Below are 26,893 nucleotides of genomic sequence, written 5' to 3'. Positions count from 1 at the left end.
TGTCCCCCGGGCAATCTCTAAGTGGAAGTGCAATGGACTCTGAGGGAGGATATAATTTTGACTAGTGAACTTCAGTTCTGTTGCCCTGCCCTTTTAAAGTGTAAAGATGTCACAGACTATTTACAAAGTTATAATTCTATCATTCATTGACTGTGATTTAATCTTTGCCAAAAGCTTCTAGGGAAGCCTGCTTTTGTGGTAAGGATCCAAGCAATATGTTACTTCTCCATTTCCTTGAATTCTTTTTTTTCCTGCTGTGGAATGCCAACTTGTGAGCTTTCAGTGAACAATATAATCCCCTCAGTTCCTCTTTTTTATTAAGTTAATATAACCAGAAAGCATTGTATCTGAATACTATTTTAGATTCCTCTAAAATAATGCCTTCACTGAATTAATATTTAATATCAGGTTCTTGGTTTTAAAAATATTAAATCTAAATTTGAAGAACATATATAATTTTTTTACAAATCAATATTCAATTGTACTGTATTCCCCAATGTCCTCTGTATCAGATTCTATGTAATAAAGTCTTTATTTTATAGAATTCAGTGGCAGGTTAAGACTTGACTTTTCACATGAATGTCTGTACTATCATGTGCTTTGTTTTTATTTTGGCAGTCAAAACACAGAGCTAAATTTAGCAATCAATTGAATTCTTAATTTATCCTAGCTGCTTGATACATCTTTTACTGGTTTCCTTACTGATTTCTGATAATTTAAAATTATATATACCTTGTTTTGTATGTAGCATTATAGAATTAGGAGTATATAATATTCCTCACTCCCTCTTGTGAGAGCATCAGAATCACAACTGACTGCTAAACAACCATCCACAGGAAGACGCTGGAACTCACCACAAAAGATACCTCACATCCAAAGATAAGGGAGAAGCCGCAATGAGATGGTAGAAGGGGCACAATCACAATAAAATCAAATCCAATAACCACTAGCTGAGTGACTCACAAACAGGAGAACAATTAAACCACAGAAGTCCACCCACTGGAGTGAAGGTTCTGAGCCCCATGTCAGGCTTCCCAACCTGGTGGTCTGGCAACGGGAGGAGGAATTCCCAGAGAATCAGACTTTGAAGGCTAGCGGGATTTGACTGCAGGACTTCGACAAGACTGGGGGAAACAGAGACTTCACTCTTGGAGGGCACACACAAAGTACTGTGTGCATCAGGACCCGGGGGGGACGTAGCAGTGACCCCATAGGAGACTGAACCAGACCTGCCTGCTAGTGTTGCAGGGTCTCCTGCAGAGGTGGGGGGTGGCTGTGGCTCACCACATGGACAGGGACACTGGCAGCAGAAGTTCTGGGAAGTACTCCTTGGTGAGAGCCCTCCCAGAGTCCGCCATTAGCCCCACCAAAGAGCCTGTAGGCTCTGGTGCTGTGTTGCCTCAGGCCAAACAACCAACAGTGAGGGAACTCAGCCCCACCCATCAGCAGACAAGCAGATTAAAGTTTTACTGAGCTCTGCCCACCAGAGCAACACCCAGCTCTACCCACCACCGGTCCCTCCCATCAGGAAGCTTGCACAAGCCTCTTAGATAGCCTCATCCACCAGAGGGCACAGCAGAAGCAAGAAGAACAACAATCCTGCAGCCTGTGGAACAAAAACCACATTCACAGAAAGACAGACAAAATGAAAAGGCAGAGGACTAGGTACCAAATGAAGGAACAAGATAGAACCCCAGAAAAACAACTAAATGAAATGGAGACAGATAGGCAACCTTCCAGAAAAAGAATTCAGAATAATGATCATGAAGATGATCCAGGACTTCACATAAAGAATGGAGGCAAAGATCAAGCAGATGTAAGAAATGTTTAACAAAGACGTAGAAGAATTAAAGAAGAAACACCTAGAAGAATTAAAGAACAAACAAACAGAGATGAACAATACAATAACCGACATGAAAAATACACTAGAAGGAATCAGTAGCAGAATAACTGAGGCAGAAGAACAGATAAGTGACCTGGAAGACAGAATGGTAGAATTCACTGCTACAGAACAAAATAAAGAAAAAAGAATGAAAAGAAATGAAGACAGACTAAGAGACCTCTGGGACAACATTAAATGCACCAACATTCGCATTATAGGGGTCCCAGAAGGAGAAGAGAGAGAGAAAGGACCCGAGAAAATATTTGAAGAGATTATAGTTGATAACTTCCCTAACATGGGAAAGGAAATAGCCACCCAAGTCCAGGAAGTGCAGAGAGTCCCAGGCAGGATAAACCCAAGGAGAAACACGCCGAGACACACAGTAATCAAACTGACAAAAAATAAAGACAAAGAAAAATTATTAAAAGCAACAAGGGAAAAATGACAAACAACATACAAGGGAACTCCCATAAGGTTAATAACTGATTTCTCAGCAGAAACTCTATAAGCCAGAAGGGAGTGGCATGATATATTTAAAGTGATGAAAGGGAAGAAACTACAACCAAGATTACTCTACCCAGCAAGGATCTCATTCAGATTCTATGGAGAAAACAAAAGCCTTACAGACAAGCAAAAGCTAAGAGAATTCAGCACCACCAAACCAGCTCTAAAACATATGCTAAAGGAACTTCTCTAAGTGGGAAACAGAAGAGAAGAAAGGGACCTACAAAAACAACCCCAAAACAATTAAGAAAATGGTAATAGGAACATACATATCGATAATTACCTTAAATGTGAATGGATTAAATGCTCCAGCCAAAACACACAGGCTTCCTGAATGGATACAAAAACAAGAGCCATATATATGTTATCTACAAGCGACCCACTTCAGACCTAGGGACACGTTCAGACTGAAAGTGAGGGGACGGAAAAAGATAATCCATGCAAATGGAAATCAAAAGAAAGCTGGAATAGCTATACTCATAACAGATAAAATAGACTTTAAAATGAAGAATGTTACAAGAGACAAGGAAGTACACTACATAATGATCAAGGGATCAATCCAAGAAGCTATAACAATTATAAATATATATGTACCCAACATAGGAGCACCTCAATACATAAGGCAAATGCTAACAGCTATAAAAGAGGAAATCAACAGTAACACAATAGTAGTAGGAGATTTTAACACCTCACTTACATCAATGGACAGATCATCCAGACAGGAAATTAATAAGGAAACACAAGCTTTAAATGACACAATATACCAGATAGATTTAATTAATATTTATAGGACATTACATCCAAAAACATCAGATTACACATTCTCCTCAAGTGTGCATGGAACATTCTCCAGGATAGACCACATCTTGGGTCATAAATCAAGCCTTGGTAAATTTAAGAAAATTGACATCATATCAAGCATTTTTTCCGACCACAATGCCATGAGATTAGAAATAAATTACTGGAAAAAAATGTAAAAAACACAAACACATGGCAGCTAAATGATATGTTACTAAATAACCAAGAATCACTGAAGAAATCAAAGAGGGAATCAAAAAGTACATAGAGACAAATGACAATGAAAACACGATGATCCAAAACCTATGGGATGCAGCAAAAGCAGTTCTAAGAGGGAAGTTTATAGCTATACAAACCTACCTCAAGAAACAAGAAAAATCTCAAACAAACAATCTAACCTTACACCTAAAGAAACTTGAGAAAGAAGAACAAACAAAACCCAAAGTTAGTAGAAGGAAAGGAATCATAAAGATCAGAGCAGAAATAAATGAAATAGAAACAAAGAAAACAATAGCAAAGATCAATAAAACTAAAAGCTGGTTCTTTGAGAGGATAAACAAAATTGATAAACCTTTAGCCAGACTCATCAAGAAAAAGAGGTAGAGGACACAAAACAATAAAATTAGGGATGAAAAAGGAGAAATTACAACAGACACCACAGAAATACAAAGCATCCTAGGAGACTACTACAAGCAACTTTATGCCAATAAAATGGACAACCTGGAAGAAATGGACAAATTCTTAGAAATGTTTAATTTTCCAAGACTGAACAAGGAAGAAACAGAAAATATGAACAGACTAATCACAAGTAATGAAATTGAAACTGTGATTAAAAATCTTCCAACAAACCAAAGTCCAGGACCAGATGGCTTCACAGGTGAATTCTATCAAACATTTAGAGAAGAGCTAACACCATCCTTCTCAAACTCTTTCCAAAAATTGCAGAGCAAGGAACACTCCCAAACTCATTCTACGAGGCCTCCATCACCCGATACCAAAACCAGACAAAGATACTACAAAAAAAGAAAATTACAGACCAATATCACTGAGGAATATAGATGCAAAAATCCTCAACAAAATACTAGCAAACAGAATCCAACAACACATTAAAAGGATCATACACCATGATCAAGTGGGATTTATCCCAGGGATGCAAGGACTCTTTGATATATGCAAATCAATCAGTGTGATACACCATATTAACAAATTGAAGAATAAAAACCATACGATCAGCTCAATAGATTCAGAAAAAGCTTTTCACAAAATTCAACACCCAATTATGATACAAACTCCCCAGAAAGTGGGCACAGAGGGAACTTACCTCAATAAAATAAAGGCCATATATGACAAACCCACAGCCAAGATCTTTCTCAATGGTGAAAAACTGAAGGCATTTCATCTAAGATCAGGAACAAGACAAGGATGTTCACTGTTGCCACTATTATTCAACATAGTTTTGGAAGTCCTAGCCATGGCAATCAGAGAAGACAAAGAAATAAAAGTAATACAAATTGGAAAAGAAGTAATAAAACTGTCACTGTTTGCAGATGACATGATACTATACATAGATAATCCTAAAGATGCCACCAGAAAACTACTAGAGCTAATCAATGAATTTGGTAAAGTAGCAGGATACAAAATTAATGCACAGAAATCTCTTGCATTCCTATACACTAACAATGAAAGATCAGAAAGAGAAATTAAGGAAACAATTCCATTCACCACTGCAAAAAAAAGAATAAAATACCTAGGAATAAGCCTACTTAAGGAGGTAAAAGACCTGTACTCAGAAAAGTATAAGACACTGATGAAAGAAATCAAAGATGGCACAGACGGAGAGATATACCATGTTCTTGGATTGGAACAATCAATATTGTAAAATTGAGTATACTTCCCAAAGAAATCTACAGATTCAATGCAATCCCTATCAAATTACCAATGGCATTTTTTACAGAACTAGAACAAAAAATCTTAAAATTTGTATGGAGACACAAAAGACCCCGAATAGCCAAAGCAATCTTGAGGGGAAAAAACGGAGCCGGAGGAATCATACTCCCTGACTTTAGACTATACTACAAAGTTACAATAATCAAAACAATATGGTACTGGCACAAAAACAGAAATATAAATCAATGGAACAGGATAGAAAGCCCAGAGATAAACCCATGCACCTACAGTCAACTAAGCTGTGACAAAGGAGGCAAGGATATACAATGGAGAAAAGACAGCCTCTTCAATAAGTGGTGCTGGGAAAACAGGGCAACTACCTGTAAAAGAATGAAATTAGAACACTCCCTAACACCATACACAAAAATAAACTCAAAATGGATTAAAGACCTTAATGTAAGACAGACACTCTAAAACTCTTAGAGGATAACATAGGAAGAACTCTCTTTGACATAAATCACAGCAAGATCTTTTTTGACTCACCTCCCAGAGTAATGAAAATAAAAACGAAAATAAACAAATGGGACCTAATGAAACGTCAAAGCTTTTGCACAGCAAAGGAAACTATAAACAAGATGAAAAGACAACCCTCAGAATGGTAGAAATATTTGCAAACGAATCAATGGACAAAGGATTAATCTCCAAAATATGTAAACAGATCATGCAGCTCAATATCAAAAAAACAAACAACCCAATTAAAAAATGGGCAGAAGACCTAAATAGACGTTTCTCCAAAGAAGACATACAGATGGCCAAGAAGCACATGAAAAGCTGCTCAACATCACTAATTATTAGAGAAATGCAAATCAAAGCTACAATGAGGTATCACCTCACACCGATTAGAATGGGCATCATCAAAAAAGCTACAAACAATAAATGCTGGAGAGGGTGTGCAGAAAAGGGAACCCTCTTGCAGTGTTGTGGGAATGTAAATTGATATAGCCACTATGGAGAACAGTATGGAGGTTCCTTAAAAATCTAAAAATAGAATTACCAGATGACCCAGCAATCCCACTACTGGGCATATACCCAGAGAAAAACATAATTAAAAAAGATACATGCACCCCAATGTTCATTGCAGCACTATTTACAATAGCCAGGACATGGAAGCAACGTAAATGCCCATCAACAGACGAATGGATAAAAAAGATGTGGTACATATATACAGTGGAATATTACTCAGCCATAAAAAGGAATGAAATTGGGTCATTTGTAGAGATGTGGATGGACCTAGAGTCTGTCATACAGAGGGAAGTAAGTCAGAAAGAGAAAAACAAATATCGTATATTAATGCATATATGTGGAATCTAGAAAAATGGTACAGAGGAACCAGTTTGCAAGGCAGAAATAGAGACACATGTAGAGAACAAACGTATGGACACCAAAGGGGGAAAGCGGGGGTGGGGGTGATGGTGGTGGGAATAACTGGGAGATTGGGATTGACATATGTACACTAATATATATAAAGTTGATAACTAATAAGAACCTGCTGTATTAAAAAAAAAGAGTATATAATATTTCTACTTACCTGAGGATACAGAGAGAGGCAAACTTGTCACCTAAAGCAAAAGCTAGTTAGCTAGGAGACACTTGCCCATTTCAGGTTTAAAATTCACCATGTTACATCTTCAAGAAGAAACCTGGAAGCCCAAGATAGGCAATGCTTTTTCTCCTGTCCACCATTACCATATTAGATGTGCTTTTGGCTTAGAAAAAGGTGCGCCTTCTATACAGACGAATTGCAAAAAGCACAACTGCTGGGTGATCGAATTAGAAGGCTTTCATTCCTCCAGACAGACACCCTGAGGCGGGCCTGGCAAGCTGAAGGCAGGCAGAATTTCAGCACCACGCCCATGCCCTCTGCCTGGTGCCCCTGCCTCCGCACAGGACTCAAAGTTGAGTTGTAAATTGAACCATCTGAATTTACATACTTTCAACTGTTTATCAGCTATAAAAATGGAAATTTCACTTGATTACACATTGTGTAAGATTAATCAGCTAAACCATGCCTTTTAGGTGGGAGAGCCTTGGGACCAAGGAAAGTAGTCTTTCAGCATTGCATTGGGGTTTGGGTGCCAGTAATCAGTAACATCTTTAAAGTTATTAAATCAATTCAAAGTAAAACAAAGTGAGTAAAATAAAACAAAATTATATATGAACAATGGCTCTGAAAAGATCTGGAAGGGAAGCAAAGGTGAAATGGTATAAAAATTATGGTTTTTAGAAAATAGCTCTATATATAATTTTGGGCCTTAGTTGTGTAGTCAAGTGCTCTTTGAGAATTTGGGCATTTTAATTTTCCAGACATGGTCCCAACGACTTTCCTGTGTTTATTGTTTTGGGCCAGTATGGGGTGGAGGATTATACACTTTCACAGAAGTTTGGAGGTTTGACAAGTTGTTGGAAGTATTAAAAGATACACATCTACTAGTAGTCCATCAACGTTTTGTTTCCTTATGATCACGGATTCACTAAGTAATTACTTTCCTAATGATATCAAGTTCAAAAACAGATGTGGATCACATAGAATCCAGTTTCCTTGCTAGAAATTTACTTCTATCGTTTTACAAATCTTTAGAAAAAGCTAACTCACTTTGCTTCATTAAGGATACAATTGTGCAGATACAATTGTTCAGCTGCTAGGTGTTTTCCCACATTACTATTTTCTTCCTTCTTTTCACCGTTTACTACTCAACTGTTTTATCCTTCCTTTTCCCCCTAGCTTGCATGTAATTTGCAATGTTCTTCAACCTTTTTCATAAAACTCATTCATCTCGGTTCCTGGAGATGGGAAGCCCAAACCTGTTACTTTATTTCACTGCAGCTTTCACTGGTTTTCCTGAAGTTATAGCATTTTGGAGTTCTCTGAGAACTTACACATCTGTTTTTGCTTCCCAAATAAGTAGATACTTTTTGATTGCTCTTAAGCAATTCAGGCATTCCCCCCCGCCCTCCCGTGGTGCAATTAAAAAAAATAGAAGTAATCACTTAATTTCCCTCTTTCATCTGGCGGATGATGAGTTGCCAAGTCCAGTATAGAACCGGTTTTCTATCTGAAGTAAGTATGCGCGATGTTGGGGGAAATTTTAAGAACCCAAATGGGAACGCTATACCGTTCAGCACTTGAAGCTAATCAATTATTCATGATAGCAGAGCTATTGAAAATTTGAAAATGAAAAGTACCAGGGCAGACCCGATAAATTTAGCCTGCCACTTGCGGAGAGCCACTGTCACCAGTAAACCACCCTCCAGTTCAGGCCGGCTGCAGGACTGTAGTTGAAGTCTTCCCGCCCCGCGCAATGCTGGCCTCCAGATGCTGCCCTAGTCCTGCCAGCGCCGCACGCCTGACCGGACCGCGCTGCAGAGCGAGGCCGGCTGGGGCCGGAGGGGGGCGCCCTGGCTAAGGGGAACGCTGCTAATGCCTCCTGCGCTGGCTCTGAAGACCCGAGTATTCGCAAGAGAGACTTTTTTTGCGCCATCGCGTGCGCTCCGGGCTTTTGCCTACTCCAGGTCTTCTTGGGTGGGGGGCCCGGTGAGTGACGGTGCAGAACCTTGGCCCCGGGCGGCGCTCGGGGCTGGGTTGAGGTCCGGGAGCCGCGGCGCAGTCGGTTTAGTCCGGACTCGAGCTTCCCAGCAGCGCCCTCCCCCGGGGCGGGCCCTTGACTCTCGGTGCCGCGACGAGTGGGCGGCCAAGAAGCTGGTGGCCGACTGGGCGAGCTGCTGCAAGGAGCGGTGAGACTGGAGCGGCCAGGCTGGTGCCAGGACGAAGCGGGCGCGGCGATCGGCAGAGAAACGAGGCCGGGGAAGGAGGAGGAAACAGAGCAGATGAAGGGGAGCCGCCGCCGAGGAAGAAGGCGGATCCTCTCGGCGGCCGCTGCAGCTGTTCCGGGACGCGGTCCAGGGAGTCGGCCCGCCTCTGAGGTGCTGGCCAGGTAGCTCCCCACCCAGAGGGCGCCCTCCCCGACCCCTCCCAGAGCGCCCGGCACGGAAAGAACCAGGACCGCACTCCGGGTGGCCAGGGCGCACCGCACCCCGAGAGGGGCGCCCTTGAGTCGCGCCGCGGCGCAGGTTCGCTAGCCGACTTGTCCGCCCGCCAAGAAAAGGAAGCGCTGTCTCTTCCCGCTCAACCCGGTTCCCCACCCCTTGTACTCTACACCCTGCAGCGGGCGAGCGGCGCGGCCACGGAGGCGCCGAGGAGGGGCGAGCCGCCGCCGGGCAGCGGCGTCCCTTCGGGGGAGAGGGCGCCGGAGAGGAGGCGGCGGCGCGGCGCGACACGGGATGGCAGCTGCTTAGCCAGGCGCGCGCGGAGCAGCCCCGAGCTGTGGCTGGCCAGACGGTGCGGCTGGACGGGGGACGCCGCCGCCACTGCAGCCCGGCCGGGAGAGATGAGCGCGGAGGCGGGCGAGGGCATCACTTTCTCTGTGCCACCCTTGGCCGAGGGCGGCAGCTACCGGAGGGGAGGAGCGGCGGCGGCCGCCGAGGGCGAGGAGAACCAGCTGCCGCCGCCGCCACCGGGCAGCTTCTGGAACGTGGAGAGTGCCGCCGCCCCTGGTGTTGCGTGTCCCAGTGCCACCCCCGGGAGCAGCGCCACCCGGTGCCGGGGCAACTCTGGTGGCGGAGGAGGCCGACGGACCACGGTGGCATATGTCATCAACGAAGCGAGCCAGGGGCAGCTGGTGGTGGCCGAGAGCGAGGCCCTGCAGTGCCTGCGGCAGGCGTGCGAGACGGTGGGCGCCACCCTGGAGACCCTGCATTTCGGGAAACTGGACTTTGGGGAAACTGCGGTGCTGGACCGTTTTTACAATGCAGGTGCGTGTGCAACCCCTTCCCCATCCTCCGCGGTCAGGGTTCACTTTTTCTCAGGCCGCCGCAGGGGGAAAAGTGTTTTCTTTCCTGGGCAGGAAAAAACAATTTCTGGGCAGCAATCGTGCTTCCTACTTATTGACTTCTTGCCCCATCTTAGAGGCAGCGAGCCGCGCTGCGTGACTGCTCCGGGCGGCCTCTCGCAGCTCTGGGGAGAGTGTATTTGTGCGAGAGTCTGACTGCCCAGCCACCAGGAGCCCGGGGTGCGTGTGGTCCTCTTAAAGAACTTCTGATCTCGTGCATTGCGAGATATTTGCCCCAGTCAGCCTTTCTACATTTAGTGTTTTGGTTTCTGTTCTGTTAGGTTTGGCCCACATTTTCCTTCTGTATATACCTGTGCCTGTTTTAGATGATGTCCTCATTTTTTCTGTGTACTTTTGAGAGTACAGAAATCATGACTTCTGCCACTCAGCCAGCTGCAGGCAGAGCGGATCTGTATGAATTTGCATGTTATGTCATGATCTTCCCAGCTCCCTTTACCTTAAGTTTAGTGGTTTGATTTCCCATCTCTTACCAATTTGAAGTTTCAAGTAATTACTTCCAAAAGCAACTTTGTAATTTACACTAAACTTGTATGATATCTTTGTTAGGATTTTGGTGAAAGAACCAAGGCCTGTTTTTTATTACTCCATATGCCCTGATGGGCTGGAAAGTGTATAATTTTTTGTTTGTTTGGTTGGTTGGTTTTTTGCGGTACGCGGGCCTCTCACTGTTGTGGCCTCTCCCGTTGCGGAGCACAGGCTCCGGATGCGCAGGCTCAGCGGCCATGGCTCATGGGCCCAGCTGCTCCGCGGCACATGGGATCTTCCTGGACCAGGGCACGAACCCATGTCCTCTGCATCGGCAGGCGGACTCTCAACCACTGTGCCACCAGGGAAGCCCCTGGAAAGTATATAATTTTAACATTGTTTAAAACACTGATATGCTATTTTAATAACTAAGATTAGATTGGCCATTAAAGTGTGCCCATTGAAGTGGTTGCTAGAATAATTCATGAAAAAAAAATCTTTTCAACCTATTACAGATTTCAGAAAGTGTCACTGCAATTCAAGTGACTGCAGCAATTTGCTATCTGTTAGCAAATGTTAGGGATGAAAGCATGTTATTGAAATTAACCTTTAGCACCCTGTACAACCAATGTTGAGGATATATACGTATTTACTTTTTTTATAAGTGGGGGCATAAAATTTGACTTAATGGTGGTTTCAAGCAATAAGGTTCTTGCATTTGTGATCACATAGAAGGTTTTATAATCCAATCTTGTTTCCAGTTCTAATTCTCTTCAATCTCTTCAAAACACCTGAAGTAGGCTTGTGTCCGTCTTGGAATTCAGCCAAAGCTGAATATTTTAAGAACAAGAAGAACTTCATGTTAAGGAAGCCAGACTAAATAAACTAGGACTTTGGTTTGGGTGTATTTTACAGTCTTGGTCTTCATAACTGGACATGAGTATAATATATTTTAGGTTGGTTCTTTGTGTGGCTTGCTTTTCTAAACAAGAAATATAGCTTTTCTAAAAATTACAGCACTTTTATTTTTGGATTATAATTTAGAAGAAGTTTCAAAGAACTGAAAGGTATGTGAGGAAAACACCCAGTGAAATAATAAGCCTGTTTTTATTACATTGATAGTTGGGTATTTTTTATAAAAGTAATCTTAAATTCTAAGCTAATTTGAAAGAGTTTCCTAACAAGGCTCATGTACTGTTTATTCTCCAAATACTGTCTCTGGGAAAGGGAGAGAGAAAGATCAGAAGGGACCAGACATTTGAAATGTATCTCATTTAATCCTCCAAACAAGCCTGTGAAGGAAGTACTTAGCATCCTTCTTAGATGAGAAAACCAAGGGGTCCATCACTGGCCCAAGGTCATAGGTAACAACTGGTTAATGGAGGATTTCACTTTGGGTGCCGGATTCTAAAAAGTCCGGCTTCGCCCTTGCTATCTGCATTTAGCTGGGCTAATTTACTCTCAGAATCAAGAGAGGGAAGCATCAAACTCATGTGGCAGAGAGCTGGCAGGGACCTTATGAGCCATCTTGGTGCAATGTGGAATAGCGGGGAGGAGGACACGCTCTAGGAAAACCAGTGTTTCCGGGCCAGCTCTGTCCCATCCCACTGCTTTGTTCAACCTGGGCAGGCCCCAGTTTCACCCCTGCCTGTGACATGATCTCTGAGCTTCCTCATTCAGCATGAAGATGTTGAAGATGTGACCGAATAAGGATGGTATCAGTTTTGTCCAAACCCTTTGTTTTTCTAAACTGAGAGCGGCCAAGTTAGATAGTAGTAGAACTTGACTTCTGATTTCTAAGAGAGCGCTTGCTCATCCTCTACCAGAGTTCAGCAGATTTTTCTGTAAAGGGCCAGATGGCATAAACATTTTAGACTTTGCAGGAGGTGTCTCTCACAACTCCTCAACTCTGCAGGTATTACTCAAGAGGACCTAAACAAATCATCATGGCTGTATTCCAGTAAAACTTTGTTAATGGACACTGAAATTTAAATTTCATGTAATTCACAAAGTATTATTCTTTTTTGATGTTCTTCCCCCAACCATTTAAAAATGGAAAAACCAATCTTAGCTTGCAGGCCTTACAAAAACAGACCTGGCAAGGTTTTGGCCCCATGCTGACCATTGCTCTACATCCACTACCTCCGCTCGAAAGTTGAACCATTATGATATAGTGGGAAGAACATCATCCCTCAAGTTCATCTGAGTTTTCATCCTGGCTCTGCTCTGGACCACATAATTGTGAGTGAGGCCCCTTGTCTCCTTCAGCGGCCTATAAAACTGACCAAGGATGGAAGTAGAGGGGGAGATTGGAGTAAATTTCTAAGATTCCCTCATGTAATCCTGTGAGTTTGAAAAGGGAAGGCAGCAGGGTGTGTGGGGACAGAGCATCGGAACAAGAGTTTCAACATCTAGATCTGGTCCTGGTTCTTCTCTAATTTGGAGCAAGTAATTTAAAATCTCAGAGAAGGGTTGTAATAATTGGGTTCTAAGATTCCTTCCAGCCCTCAAATTCTGAACCTTAAAATTGTGACAGTATTGATTAAAAAATGAATCACTTCAGTCCACAGAGATGAATGAACTGCTTGTATTAATATCTGTCACGTTGCCACCTCCAGGAGCTCAGGGTCCGTGAGAAGCGCAGATTCATGTCCTGGTTGTGAGGGGCTACACGGAATGCCTTGGGCTTCCAGGAAATAGCCTCTAGAATCAAACTGGGGAGTGGGGTTCAGAGGTGACCCCAATCTGCAATAGAATGGTAAGCAAGAGGGACTTAACAAGGGCCTCAACATTTAAAAGGGAATGTTGGTGTTCGAACAGCTCAGCTTAATAGGATGAATAAGAACTTAAAGCTTGGTTACATTTTTAGAAGCTTCCGCTATCTTTGTGTACTGGTATCTTTCTAAAGAATATTGCAGTTAAAGGTTTTCACTGATTTTTCCCTATTTGATTATCGTTCAACTGTAATCGAGTTTGTTCGTTGACTACACTTGTCATTCTCTCTTTCATTCCCGTTCTGAGAGGAAACTAATGTTCTATCAAAGATTTTATGAAAATTCATTGTACTTACATATACAATACTGTCACTCAGGGATGGCAGTTGCCAAGCTAACAACACCCCTTCCCAGCCCCCTGCATTGCAGGCAGTAAATTTCTGTAAAAGCTAAGAGATGTCAGTGATACAGATGTTAGCGATGCAGAACTATTCCATTCAGGTAGACAGACCCCAACTGGCAGGGTCTCAACATTTTTTAAAAAATGAACGTTAGTTTTGTGACGTATGGCTGGTATAGGCTTTATTATTCCCCTACTTTGCTTATGGAAAAACTGAACCATAAAGAAGTTATATTCGTTCATTCAGGCTAAATGATTCAAGGTTGCTGCTTAGATCCAGGAGCACACTTTTTCTTAGAAATAGTATTGTAGATGGTGGTTAAATTTGGGACTAGACTATAAGAAGCCTTGTTAATTCAGTGTACTTGAAGTGTGAACCCCATTTATCTGTTTAAACATTCAGGAAATTATGTTCCTGCCAACCTAAAACTGGGACTTTTTAAAAAAATTAATTAATTTCTTTTTGGCTGCGTTGGGTTTTTGTTGCTGTGCGTGGGCTTTCTCTGGTTGTGGTGAGCGGGGACTACTCTTTGTTGTGGTGCGCGGGCTTCTCATTGCGGTGGCTTCTCTTGTTGCGGAGCACAGGCTCTAGGCACGTGGGCTTCAGTAGTTGTGGCACGAGGGTGCAGTAGTTGTGGCTCACGGGCTCTAGAGCTCAGGCTCAGTAGTTGTGGCGCACGGGCTTAGTTGCTCCACGGCATGTGGGATCTTCCCAGACCAGGGCTCGAACCCGTGTCTCCTGCATTGGCAAGCAGATTCTTAACCACTGCGCCACCAGGGAAGTCCTGAAACTGGGACTTTGAATACATCTTTCCCTGTGTTAGAATCAGGAACTTTTGCGTTCATCTAGCTTCTGGTAGCATCCTGGCTGGATGTACGAGCATCACTTTGGATTGGTGGTGTTGAGAAGAGGGGCTCTGGTGAGGCAGGGGACAAAAGAAGGATTGGGTGGCTTTAGGCAGAGGAGGAAGCCTGGGCAGGGACGGAGGAGGAAGGATGCTCAGCGAAGGAGGAAGTGATACGGCAGGGGACCCATAAACACTTTCACCTTCGTCCCCTCCAAACCTATTTATGGGGCTTGACTTCCAGCTGAGGTAAGACCCAGGGACAGTGCTCTGCTCAAGGCCACCTCACTCCCTCTCAGGGGGCTCAGGATTGGATGGCTGCCTGCTTCCCCTTTCCCTGCCCCTAGCCAGAACTTCGCCTGGCCTTTCTCTTAGGCAGGCTCTCTGTATTGCAATCTCTTACTCAGACTTTCACCCAGTAGCAACAGTGGGTAACAGGAAGGAAACACATGGAGGCTGAAATTTTAAGAATTTAGCCTTTATATTTTCATCTCTATAGTGTTCCCGCCTTACTTGGGTTTGTGATAAAAGTCACCCATTTGGGCCATGTCACTGGACAGGCATCTGAACTTTCTGGGTTTGGTTCCACTTGCTTCCAGCACAGCTCCTTAGGACTTCCAGTCTTATTAGATAACAAAACAAAAGCAAACATAACCTTTGTCTCCTCTCTATCTCAGACTGAGAAGTTCCTGAGAATCTTCCAGCCCACTTCTGCATTTTCTACTTTTAAATCCAGTGAGGCTTTCATATATACTGTCTCATATACTTGGAGGGAGAAGTATACTTGGGTGGCGTCAGTATTTCCTAAATATTGGTTCCCATGAACCGGTTTAAAAAAATTGAAGACTGACATGAGTTTGTCAACATTTTATCTTTCCAGGTAAGTGTATTATAAAGAGAGAAAAAGAAAACTTGACAACCAGCCAGCTACTGCCATGACTTCTTAAAAAGAAAACACATTTTTTATGTTGAATTAGGGAATTCTTTACTCTAAAAACCTTAGAGTAAAGAATAGCTTTTTGCATACAGTAAATGTATGGAAAAACACATTATTTATTATTCTTTTTTCCCATTTCACCATGATGGATGAAAACTTTATCGTGCCAATTAACAGAGCAGTGTTTGAGAACCTCTAGTCTAAACCACCTTATAGCCCCTTCCTACCTCGTCACTGCTTCTTCACCCAAGAAACAAGCCTTAGCAAAATTATCAAAAGAGCAAACATAGGCAAACTCATAAAGAAAAAGTCTAGTTTAGGAAGGGATTAAAAAAAAAATCCCAGTAGAGGCCCACTCATGGTTTTTCTCTGGGCTGTTGACTTTCTGCTGGCATATCATTGCCTGCCCCCTGTGAGCTCAGAGCACTGTGCTTCCTCTTGCTTTCGTGGAGGCAAAGTTAAAATTTTCCAAAAAGAGCTTTACTAGAAAATTGGAAAAAAGCAAAACGAAAAACAAAACTCCAAAGCACAAAAATAACATTTGTTTTTAGAGCACCCATTTCTCATCCCAGATAGTCAACTGCAGCTTGTCCCCACTGGTCCTGCTTCCCAGGCTCCTGGGATCCTGGTTTCTTGCTTCAATTTGGTTGCCTTTTGTCTGCTTCATATGTTCATCAGTTGATAGTTCAAGTTGGTTCCACCTCTAGGTGAAGCCTAATTATAGGCTCACAACTTGGCCTTGTCTCACCAGTGGCTGTGGCTGGTGCCAGCCTTCTGGGAGTTCTCTGCTACAAGTCAGTTCCCCTCTGGTGGCTGCAGGGACTGTCCCTTGCTTCCTGTTTTGGAGGCCTGGTTAGAGGCCCGTTCAGTTCCTGTTTCTGGTTTGCAGGATAAAATTGGTTCACTGCTTCTTTGTGGAGCAGTGGGAGGTTGACAAGCACAAAGCCCAATGAATGTGCAAGTTTCCACCAACAGGTACCAACTGGTTTTGCTTTGCAAGTAGCTGCCCTAAGCGGACCCTTCAAACAGCACCCCGCTCTGCCTGAGGCAAGGTGAGAGTTGAGACTATAGTAAATGAGGTGGGAGTGGGCAGTGTTGCAGGAACTACAGCTGTGTGAGTATCAGGAAGAAACCGGTAACCAACAGCCTTGGGAAAGGTATATCTTGAGAAAACAGCCTCACTGTCACATAAACTGGATATAGATATGTGGGGAAACTGGCTGTTTAAGAAAGCTACCCCTTATTTTCAGGGAGCAAAATTAGATTTGCAAATTTTACTAGTGTCATAAAAGAAAAATAGGAAAGCAAAGCAAAATTATAATTTATTTTAAAATCCACTGGTGATTCTAATATGTTGACTTCTTTCGTTGCTTTAATATATTGGCTTTTATCTCTGGCTGGAGATGTTGACTTAAGAAACTCATCAAGGGCTTCCCTGGTGGCGCAGTAGTTGAGAATCTGCCTGCCAATGCAGGGGTCACGGGTTCGAGCCCTGGTCCGGGAGGATCCCACGTGCTGCAGAGCAGCTGGGCCCGTGCGCCACAGCTGCTGAGCCTGCGCTCTAGAGCCCGTGAACCACAACTACTGAGCCCACGTGCCGCAACTACTGAAGCCCGCGCGCCTAGGGCCCGTGCTCCGCAACAGGAGAAGCCACCGCAACGAGAAGCCTGCGCACAGCAACAAAGGGTAGACCCCCGCTCGCTGCAACTAGAGAAAATGTACGCACAGTAACAAAGACCCAACGCGGCCAAAAATAAATAAATAACTTTATTTATTAAAAAACAAAAAGAAACACATCAAAATATGTGTCAGATTATTGGCGAAGGAGAGACGCTATGAGACAAAGCTGATTTTTAAAGTCTTGTCTAATTATTCCAAAAAAGTTTGAAAGTGAGTATTTACATCTTGTTTTTTATTTTGTAATTTTGTTTTTTTCCAAAAGAAAACATAAAAACTAAAAGATACAGAACCCAGGCTACATTGTGGCAGTTTTCTTAGGGGGACACAGAAGAGAGGAGAAAAAATTTAAATGTTAACAGCATCTTCTACTGAAAATCCTAGCAGAGCGGATCTGTGTAACTTGAATGCTTCAGAAGTTGCACAAGGTAACAGTAAACATTCCGCAAGCAAACCATTTCTGTTACAGTAGGTAATCAACAATGGGCAAAGCAATTGCCTTTGGTATATGATTCATGCAGGAAGGAAGTTATATTTCTTTGTACAGCAAGGCTTTAAAAGAGGTTGTGACCAATTACATTAGTATTTTCCAATACTTTTAGTCTCTTCTAAGAACTCTTAAGAAACGGAAACGTGGAGGAGAACTACTCTAGTGAATTATCAGTGGATGTCAGGCCATCTGACCACTGACTCCAAACCATATAAAACCAGATATTTGCCTAAGCCAGAGAATTCTCTCTCCTTTCAAAATCTAAGTTACCCCTATTTCTTATTTAAAAATCATCCCCAAAGAATTAAGGAAACCCAGGCTATTACATGTCAAATACCTCTTGATATCACATTCAAGTTTTCTAATAAGTTCATTGTGACAAGTATCAGCTTAGAGCCAAGGCAACCCAGGACCAGGAGTTTGATTCCTGCTGTCCAGGCGCCACAGCGGCTTTTACCTCCAGCTAGGTGTTTTCCAATTTATAGTTTGGTCACACTGGGGCGTAGGTGATTTTATGTGGCTAAATCAGAATGATAATGTAAATGTATATTCTATGCAATGGAGTCCTCTTTTGATTATCTTATTTGCTTCAGAAAACAAATAGATGTGGCAGTGTAGTCCTCTGTCTTTCACAGTTGAGGCAACTCCTCCTTGGAGAAGGGTATTTGACTTGGCCAGAATAAATCAAGTGGTTGAGTAGGAAGTCGAACTCACCTCTTCTGAATCCCAAATAATCCAGGGTTTTCCCCAGTATACTACAGAGAAAACCATGAAAAAACCAGTAAGATAATAAAATTGGTTCAAAGGATAATTTGAAGAGCAGATATTACCTACACACACACACACACACACACACACACACGCGCGCGCGCGCGCCTGCACGCACACAATCAGGAATGCTGCAATGAAATTGCTAATAGATGCCAAACTGCTAATGTACTGTAAGGCAATTCTTTTTTTTTTAACATCTTTATTGGAGTATAATTGCTTTACAATGGTGTGTTAGTTTCTGCTTTACAACCAAGTGAATCAGTTATACATATACATATGTTCCCATATCTCTTCCCTCTTGCGTCTCCCTCCCTCCCACCCTCCCTATCCCACCCTTCTAGGTGGTCAAACCACCTAGCTGATCTCTCTGTGCCATGCGGCTGCTTCCCACTAGCTAGCTATTTTACGTTTGGTAGTGTATATATGTCCATGCCACTCTCTCACTTTGTCACAGCTTACCCTTCCCCCTCCCCATATCCTCAAGTTCATGCTCTAGTAGGTCTGTGTCTTTATTCCCGTCCTAACCCTAGGCTCTTCATGACATTTTTTTTTTTTAGATTCCATATATATGTGTTAGCATATGGTATTTGTTTTTCTCTTTCTGACTTACTTCACTCTGTATGACAGACTCCAGGTCCATCCACCTCACTACAAGTAACTCAATTTTGTTTCTTTTTATGGTTGAGTAATATTCCATTGTATATATGTGCCACATCTTCTTTATCCATTCATCTGCTGATGGACACTTAAATTGCTTCCATGTCCTGGCTATTGTAAACAGAGCTGCAATGAACATTTTGGTACATGACTCTTTTTGAATTATGGTTTTCTCAGGGTATATGCCCAGTAGTGGGATTGCTGGGTCGTATGGTAATTCTATTTTTAGTTTTTTAAGGAACCTCCATACTGTTCTCCATAGTGGCTGTATCAATTTACCTTCCCACCAACAGTGCAAGAGTGTTCCCTTTTCTCCACACCCTCTCCAGCATTTATTGTTTGTAGATTTTTTGATGATGGCCATTCTGACCGGTGTGAGATGATATCTCATTGTAGTTTTGATTTGCATTTCTCTAATGATTAATGATGTTGAACATTCTTTCATGTGTTTGTTGGCAATCTGTATGTCTTCTTTGGAGAAATGTCTCTTTAGGTCTTCTGCCCATTTTTGGATTGGGTTGTTTGTTTTTCTGATATTGAGCTGCATGAGCTGCTTGTAAATTTTGGAGATTAATCCTTTGTCAGTTGCTTCATTTTCTCCCATTCTGAGGGTTGTCTTTTGGTGTTGTTTATGGTTTCCTTTGCTGTGCAAAAGCCTTTAAGTTTCATTAGGTCCCATTTGTTTATTTTTGATTTTATTTCCATTTCTCTAGGATGTGGGTCAAAAAGGATCTTGCTGTGATTTATGTCATAGAGTGTTCTTGTAAGGCAAGTCTATAAGTATAAATGTTGGAGTCATCTATTCTATAAGGTGGAAATCAATTGTATCTCTACCAAACAATATTCATTTGTATTGCTGTGGACAAGTATTATTTGCATTACTATCAGTTTTATACAACTTAACGTTTATCCCAAAAGCATTATAAAATGGTTTTATCACTAGAAATACAGTCAAAGGTGCTTTTTTTTTTTTTTTAAATCAGATAGTTCCCAGAGGGTGCCTTGACCAGAAACAAGTCAGAAATACACCAGTGTGTTGCTTGCAGTGTCTGCAAACCCAGCTTCATTCATATACTAGGAAATCATCATTACTAACAGGAACTTCAGTAGTCTAGATCACTCCAAACAGGTTTATTTTTTGGAGGGAAAAAATGCATATAATATTTTAGAGGGCTGGCAAATTGCTCTAAGACTCCACACACCAAATATGTTACTTTGATCTTGTAATTTAAGGCAAGTCATACCCAAATGAACACCATGTGTTACTGAGTGCCAGGTGCCGTGCCAGTCACTCTACATGCGTGAACTTATTCAGTCTTTATGAGGCAGATAATACCAGTGGAGCAGTTTTACACATGGGGAAACTGAGACCCTGCAGAGTTATCCACTTTCCCAGTGCCACTTGATAGAACCAAGTTTTGAACCTAAGACTGTCTGATCCCAGAGTCTGTTCATTTATAATTATGCTCTCCTGTCTGCTAGAAATAAATTTTCTGTTTGAGAACATTTAAATTACAGTCTTCTCATCAGTAGACATTTGTTGACTACTTAAAATCTGCAAGATTTCTTCCTAAGGTCTGCACAGAATTATGTTAAGAGTTCAATTTCTGCCTTTTATGGTCTTACAGTCTGCCCATTGAATTCAGCAATTTAATAAATAATTATTGGGAGCCTACCACATGCAGGGTGATGCTCTAAGTAGTGAATAAGTGAAAAATCCAAGGAAAGTTTTTTAAGGACTTCACAATATGGATGATTTCATTAAACTGGACACATGAGAACAATGTTCATTACTGCTATAACAGATGTGAAAATGCATTGAAAATAATAATCTTACACACCTGGAAACTACGCGTTAGGCTCTTCACTTTATTTTTATATGAAATCAGTATCATGTTCCAAAATTACTTAAATAAATACCCAGATTTTATTAAAAACCTTTAAGGTCTTTTATAAATATTGACAAAATCTATTAAATTGACTTCAAGGAGATGTTGTAATTCTTTAACGTGGAAGAATTTTTTTATATAATGACTCATAGAAACAAATGGAGCTATTACTTGAGACTTAGAATCTTTTTTCTTATATACTGTTTCTACAGTAGTGGAATTTGATCTGTATTTAAATTCTCTTGTATTAATCCTTTCAGTTTGTGAAAAAAATTGAGGCTATTTTAGGTAATTGCAACATGCCAACAATGTAGTATCAATTTAGGATTCCCTAGGCGTATAGTCCATGATAAAATTGTGTTACTTGCTTGTTGATAATGCCTGGGGCCTATGTATGGTCCTTGGTTGACAGAAAATAGCTTGAATGCCAAGTTACTGAGTGGCTGGGCAAGAATGAAGATAGTAAACAAACAAACAAAATTCCATTTAGAGAATGGAATCTAAATGGCAGACACGTATTAGATACCTTGTTGATGCTTGCAGAACCAGATCTGTGTTATGGTATACATAAAAATAACTAAGGTTGAAATCTGGGCTACCTTTGAACTTTCTAAGCAGCATTATGAATGTACACTTTACGTAACCTTTCTAATTATTTTTTTAATGTTTATTTATATTTTTATTTATTTATTTTTGTCTGCGTTGGGTCTTCGTTGCTGCATGTGGGCTTTCTTTAGTTGCGGTGCGCAGGCTTCTCATTGCAGTGGCTTCTCTTGTTTCAGAGCATGGGCTCTAGGCACGCGGGCTCAGTAGTTGTGGCTCGCAGCCTCAGTAGTTGTGGTGCACGGCTTAGTTGCTCCACGGCACGTGGGATCTTCCCAGACCAGGGCTTGGACCTGTGTCCCCTGCATTGGCAGGCGGATTCTTAACCACTGCACCACCAGGGAAGTCCTCTAATTATTTTTGAGTCACATACATACAGTTGATGTATGTTAGTTCTACCAAGACAACTTCTAGATTTTTAGGAATTGGTCTTGGGAAACTAGCTTTGGTTGATCCAGTGAAAATTCAGATCTTCGGATCTAGATAGTAGGATTTTAGCTTTTCAAAACTAACTCTTGGTCAGTTTACTGTTTACTATTTATATACAGTCAGAGTAAGAAAAGATTTCTAGACTATGTAGAGTGGCAGAGTCTGGCTTTAAAACCTAATGTATCTCTGTGTGTGTGTGTGTGTGTGTGTGTGTGTGTGTTGCAAAACAGGGTTGGGGTGTAAGTTGCTTGGCTTGATCTAGTGAAATTCGAGAACAATGCTGTAGCTTGCACGTGAGTTATGACAATAGTTGCCTAACTTTTCTTGCCCAGCAACTTAGTGCTGCCAATAGTTTATGTACTTAAAGTACACTTGGCAGTTGGTAAATCTGAAATAAAGTTGGAAAGGAAATGCTAGCCTAGACTCTTAATAGAGTCCTAGACTCTTCTTTCCTTTATAACTCAGTAGTGTAGAACATTTATTTGATCATTAAATATGCCACATGAGTGGGTTACCCAAGGACTGATCCTGCTGTGTTTACTAGTGTCAACCTGCAAATCTGCATTTGTGTTGTTTCCAATGTCTAAAATTAAGGGTTGTCAGCATTATGAAATCTTTGCACAGTCAGCTCTGCTTTTGACTTAACATTTAATTTCCAGGAGTATTTTGTGAGTGTTTACTGGTCCATATAGCATGTATTCAAATGAGTGACACACTTGGTCATAAGTTTTTATTTGGATTGATTTATGTCACACCAAGGTATAAGTGACAAAAGTTCATATTTATCACGAACATAGTATGTTTCCAAATCTCACTTTTTAAGGTTCTTTTGAAGAAATGACTTAGATGCAAAGATGTACTAATGAAGAAGTAAATTGCAGGAGTGTTTACAAGCTGCTAACATGTAAATATTCATTAGCGTTCATTAATGACAGGGTTAAGGCATGGCTTGCTTGGATTTACAGAAAGTTTAAAAGTCCAGACAGAATCCTGTTCTCGATTCTTTGTTTAAGGCAACAGAAGTCAGAAAAAAGGCAGACAAGAATTGTAGGTGACTGAGCTTAAGTAACCTCTGTGTAGTTTTATGGTTACATTTATAACTGTCGTTCGGTGCCCATTTATGAAATCTCGGAGAAGGTAAAACCTTGATAGCACGATAGTGACACTTTTCTGTGTCAGCCAAATCTCTTATACACTTGGAACCAAAATTAAAATATTGCTCTATCTCTCTGGTTTGCCTCCAACATTGAATCATATTTTCACTGTTTGGTGAAAGGGAGATAAGTAATGGAAAATTGCTACTTCACAATTTCCAAGCTGCTCAGAGCTCAGGACTCTGCATTTAATAAAACTCTGTTTTATCAAAGAAGCAGGTTTCATCTTGTTAAATATATAGTGAACATTCTTCGTGATTGATAATCTCTTGATTATCCAAGGCTGGTATCTTCTTCTTATTACCTCTTTCCATTCATTGTTAATCTTGGAATAGCCCAAGAGGGACTAGACACCATCCTTAGCAGCAAGTTTGTTCACACAAAAGCTGTTGCCACTGTGTTGTGACACTGCTTGGGAATTTTGAACAAAATTGTACTATGATGTTTATGTGTTGTCATGCCTTAATTTTCCCAGACCACCACTATTTAATAGGTTTGTGCTTTCCTATGAAAATATCATTAGACATGTTGGAATAAGTTTGCAGAGACAGATGTATGAAGCAGCCCTGATTTTTCTGTTTTCAAATTCCACTTTTTTGGGTTGGTTCTCCTTTATTTATTTGTCAGGGGAGTAAGAGCATGTTCCCTAAACAGAGTTCTGTGCCAGAGGATAAGCCAACTTAATTTGAGACGATTTTCTAAGAGCATTAAAGGAGAAAAAAAAAAGCTATGATTGGAGAATCCAAGGCCCTAATCTGCTTTCAGTTTTCAGTTACCTGGTCTAAATTGTGAAAGCTCCACCTAAGACTTGAACTGGCTTATGAGCTTCTGATGACTTTATATTTAGTCTATGAGAATTACCTTCTCCAGTCTTTTAATTGTCCGCTTTAACCACAGAAGAAAGTATTGCCCAATATTTGAGCTATAATATGTGGTCACCAGGGAAATTCCTTCCTAAATCCAGCATATTGCATAGTTATTTATGAGCTGGAGCTTAGCATTCTTTTTTATTTAAGCTAAGAATAATCATGGAACTCTTTAACTTTCTATTTTTTAGCCCCTCTTTAAGATCTGTGTAATTTTTTATTGATGTTTATGTTAGTCTGTTACCTCTTAAAATAATCTCTTAAGAACTATTAAATACATCTTAATTTGTTTACTTGATTCTTTGGAGGATATAAAAAAAAGCTGTTGCTCCATAAGTGTTGCATCATATGTGAAATGACTAAGAAGGAACAACCGAAGAAGTGAAGTCCAGTGTTAGAGGATAATGAGAAATCCTTTGTTAGAAAGGTCTGACATAGAAGAAGCAGTTTCAGGTACTTTAGAGGATCGTTAAAGTGTAATTCCATGTCTCTTTTCCTTGTCTGTCTTGTTTATCCTGCATCTCTAGTACCTAATACAGTGCTTGGCACTTAATAAGGCACCTGATACATATTGATGGATTGAATGAATGAATATTGCATTTTCCCTTAGTGGTGTTAATTAATTGATTTTGATATCTGTCTTTCCTACTTAAGTGTGAGTGAAGTTCCTAGGTGGCAAAGATCACATTTTATGGATCTTGACATCCCCCAGGTCTTCTGTATCTGTGCTTGACCTATAGATCTGTGCTTGTTCATGAAGTGGCCGCACTTAACTGAATTCAGTGAAATCAACCCTTCTGTTGAGGGGCTCACAGTCCAGTGCAGGAGACCAGCTATAAAGATAGAGTAGGGGCTTCCCTGGTGGCGCAGTGGTTGAGAGTCCGTCTGCCGATGCAGGGGACACGGGTTCATGCCCCAGTCTAGGAAGATCCCACAAGCTGCGGAGCGGCTGGGCCCATGAGCCATGGCTGCTGAGCCTGCGCATCCGGAGCCTGTGCTCCGCGACAGGAGAGGCCACAACAGTGAGAGGCCCGTGTACCGCAAAAAAAAAAAAAAAAAAAAAAAAAAAAGATAGAATAGGCTATGCTGATTGCCGATTGCTAATTGCTATATTAGAAGTTTATTTAAAGTGCTTTGAGAACACAAGTGACAGAGGATTCTTCTGGGGAAGAGGGGAGTGTGGAGGAGGTTGGCTAAGGCTTTGGATAGAAGATGATATTTGAATTGGGTTTTGAAGGATAACAGTGAAAGCACTTATTACATGCCAGGCATTTTAAATTCTGAGAATAAGTGAGACTCCCCAAAAGAAAGAGGTAGAATAAAAAGAGGGCCTATGGTGGAACAGAGACAACATCAGCATTTAAAGATGGACAGAGGAAGGCATCAACTAGTGAGAAAGCAAAGTGTCAAGAGGTAAGACAAGGGACGGGGGAAAGTTCAGAGAGTGGAAGAGAGAGGAAAAGAGTGAGCTAGCTGAAAGCGACAGGAAGAGGTCAGAAGTCAGTAAAGTTGGATGTTTCAGAGAAATAGCTGGACTTGGAGATTAGAAAGCCCCTGATAACTTTTGCCAGAGCAATTTCAGGAGAGTAGGTGGCGGTGGTTGTCTGGAATAGTGCCTTTGAGTGATTGCTGGTGAACAACGGGAGGCGTATAACCAAGAGTAGTTTTTAAAGAAGTGTGTTGCAAATGAACCCGTCTACGAAACAGACTCACAGACCTAGAGAACAGACTTGTGGTTGCCAACGGGGTGAGGCTGGGGGAGGGGTGGGCCGGGAGTTCAGGTTTTACAGCTGCAAACTGTTACATACAGCGTGGATAAACAACAAGGTCCTACTATCTAGCACAGGGAACTGTATTCGATATCCTGAGATAAACCATAATGGAAAAGAATATGAAAAATGATGTATATATATGTATAACTGAATCACTTTGCTATACAGCAGAAATTAACACAACCTCGTAAATCAACTATACTTCAATTTAAAAAAATAGATAAATAAAAATAATTTAAAAAAATAAACCAATGTGTTGGTGAGAGAAGCAGAAAGAGAAGGCAGCTGCTGGCAGCAGTGTACCCTGCTCCCAGGCTAAGGGACCTTGCCTGGTCCTGCCGGTGTTTATGCCTTAGAGACGCGATGAGGTCAGTAAGCCTTTGTGGGCTCAAGTATTATTTAACATTGTTTCTGGGGGAACGTGGAATACAAATTCCCAACCACCTTCTTCCAGAAAGAACTTTAGAGTGTGACCCCTTGTAAATATACTTGTTTTCTTGGCTAATTGTAATTAGCTGAAAGTAGAGTTGCTTTTCCTTGTGAAATTCTGTAACTTAGATAATAAATTTGAATTCACAGTGATACAGCTTAAGTTGAGTGTTCTTTACTGTTGGAACTCAGTTTACAGAAGTGTTGGACTTGTTCAGGAGGTGAAAGTGTTCACTAAAAAATGGATAGCTCAGGCTAGGTAAGTTTTTCATTCTTTTCTCTCCAATGGCTGGATTTCATAGGTTTTTGAAGCTCAAAGAATAAGAACTGAGATCAAAAATGCTTTTGTTATTTCCTCAGCCACTTGAAACACTTCATTGCATATAACACTGGCCACTTTTAAGTAAAAATGATTCTTTCTTTAAAAGAGATCTTTTTTACTTAGTGCCATCTCACTTCGTAAACCTACACTGGAAACAAATGTTTTAAAAACTCTGACTGCTTTTTAGGCTTTCTTCACCTTAGGTTCCAGCCACTCCCGAGTGGAGAGCTGCTCTGACTACAGTACTGGTATAAACCCTGGATTACTTTGAAGGCGCTCTCACTACCAGACAGGCTCCTTCCCTTGTATTCTTTGTCTATTTGTCCATTCCAAAAGAAGCTCTCCCCCCTCAAAAAAAATCTTATCTGAATAGTTACTATTGCTTTACTGGCTTATCTTGGAATCATCTCCCTTCAGCCTTATCTTTTATGCATC

The 26,893-nt window shown here is 41.4% G+C and overlaps 1 protein-coding gene across 12 annotated transcripts in view; it reads left to right on the top strand.

Moving 5' to 3' along the window:
- The first annotated feature begins 9,056 nt into the window (after nt 1–9,056).
- The window catches only part of MAP3K5 (mitogen-activated protein kinase kinase kinase 5), a 210,737-nt gene continuing 192,900 nt past the window's right edge, over nt 9,057–26,893 (top strand). For 10 of the 12 annotated variants that reach the window (XM_089921634.1, XM_089921635.1, XM_089921633.1 and 7 more), the window contains exon 1: nt 9,406–9,940. In XM_089921634.1, coding sequence (XP_089777760.1) covers nt 9,517–9,940 — 424 coding nt within the window. In that variant the 5' untranslated portion in view covers nt 9,406–9,516. Of the gene's footprint in view, nt 9,941–26,893 lie in introns of all 12 variants that reach the window. The other 2 variants (XM_022557515.3, XM_089921638.1) reach the window with 1 other exon arrangement.

This window comes from Delphinapterus leucas, chromosome 12, assembly GCF_059928025.1.
Source record: "Delphinapterus leucas isolate spDelLeu-1000000601 "Yukka" chromosome 12, BTC_Dleu_Yukka2, whole genome shotgun sequence".
NCBI lineage: Eukaryota > Metazoa > Chordata > Mammalia > Artiodactyla > Monodontidae > Delphinapterus > Delphinapterus leucas.
Note: the sequence above shows the minus strand (reverse complement) of the source record. Positions and strands in the feature narration are given on the sequence as shown.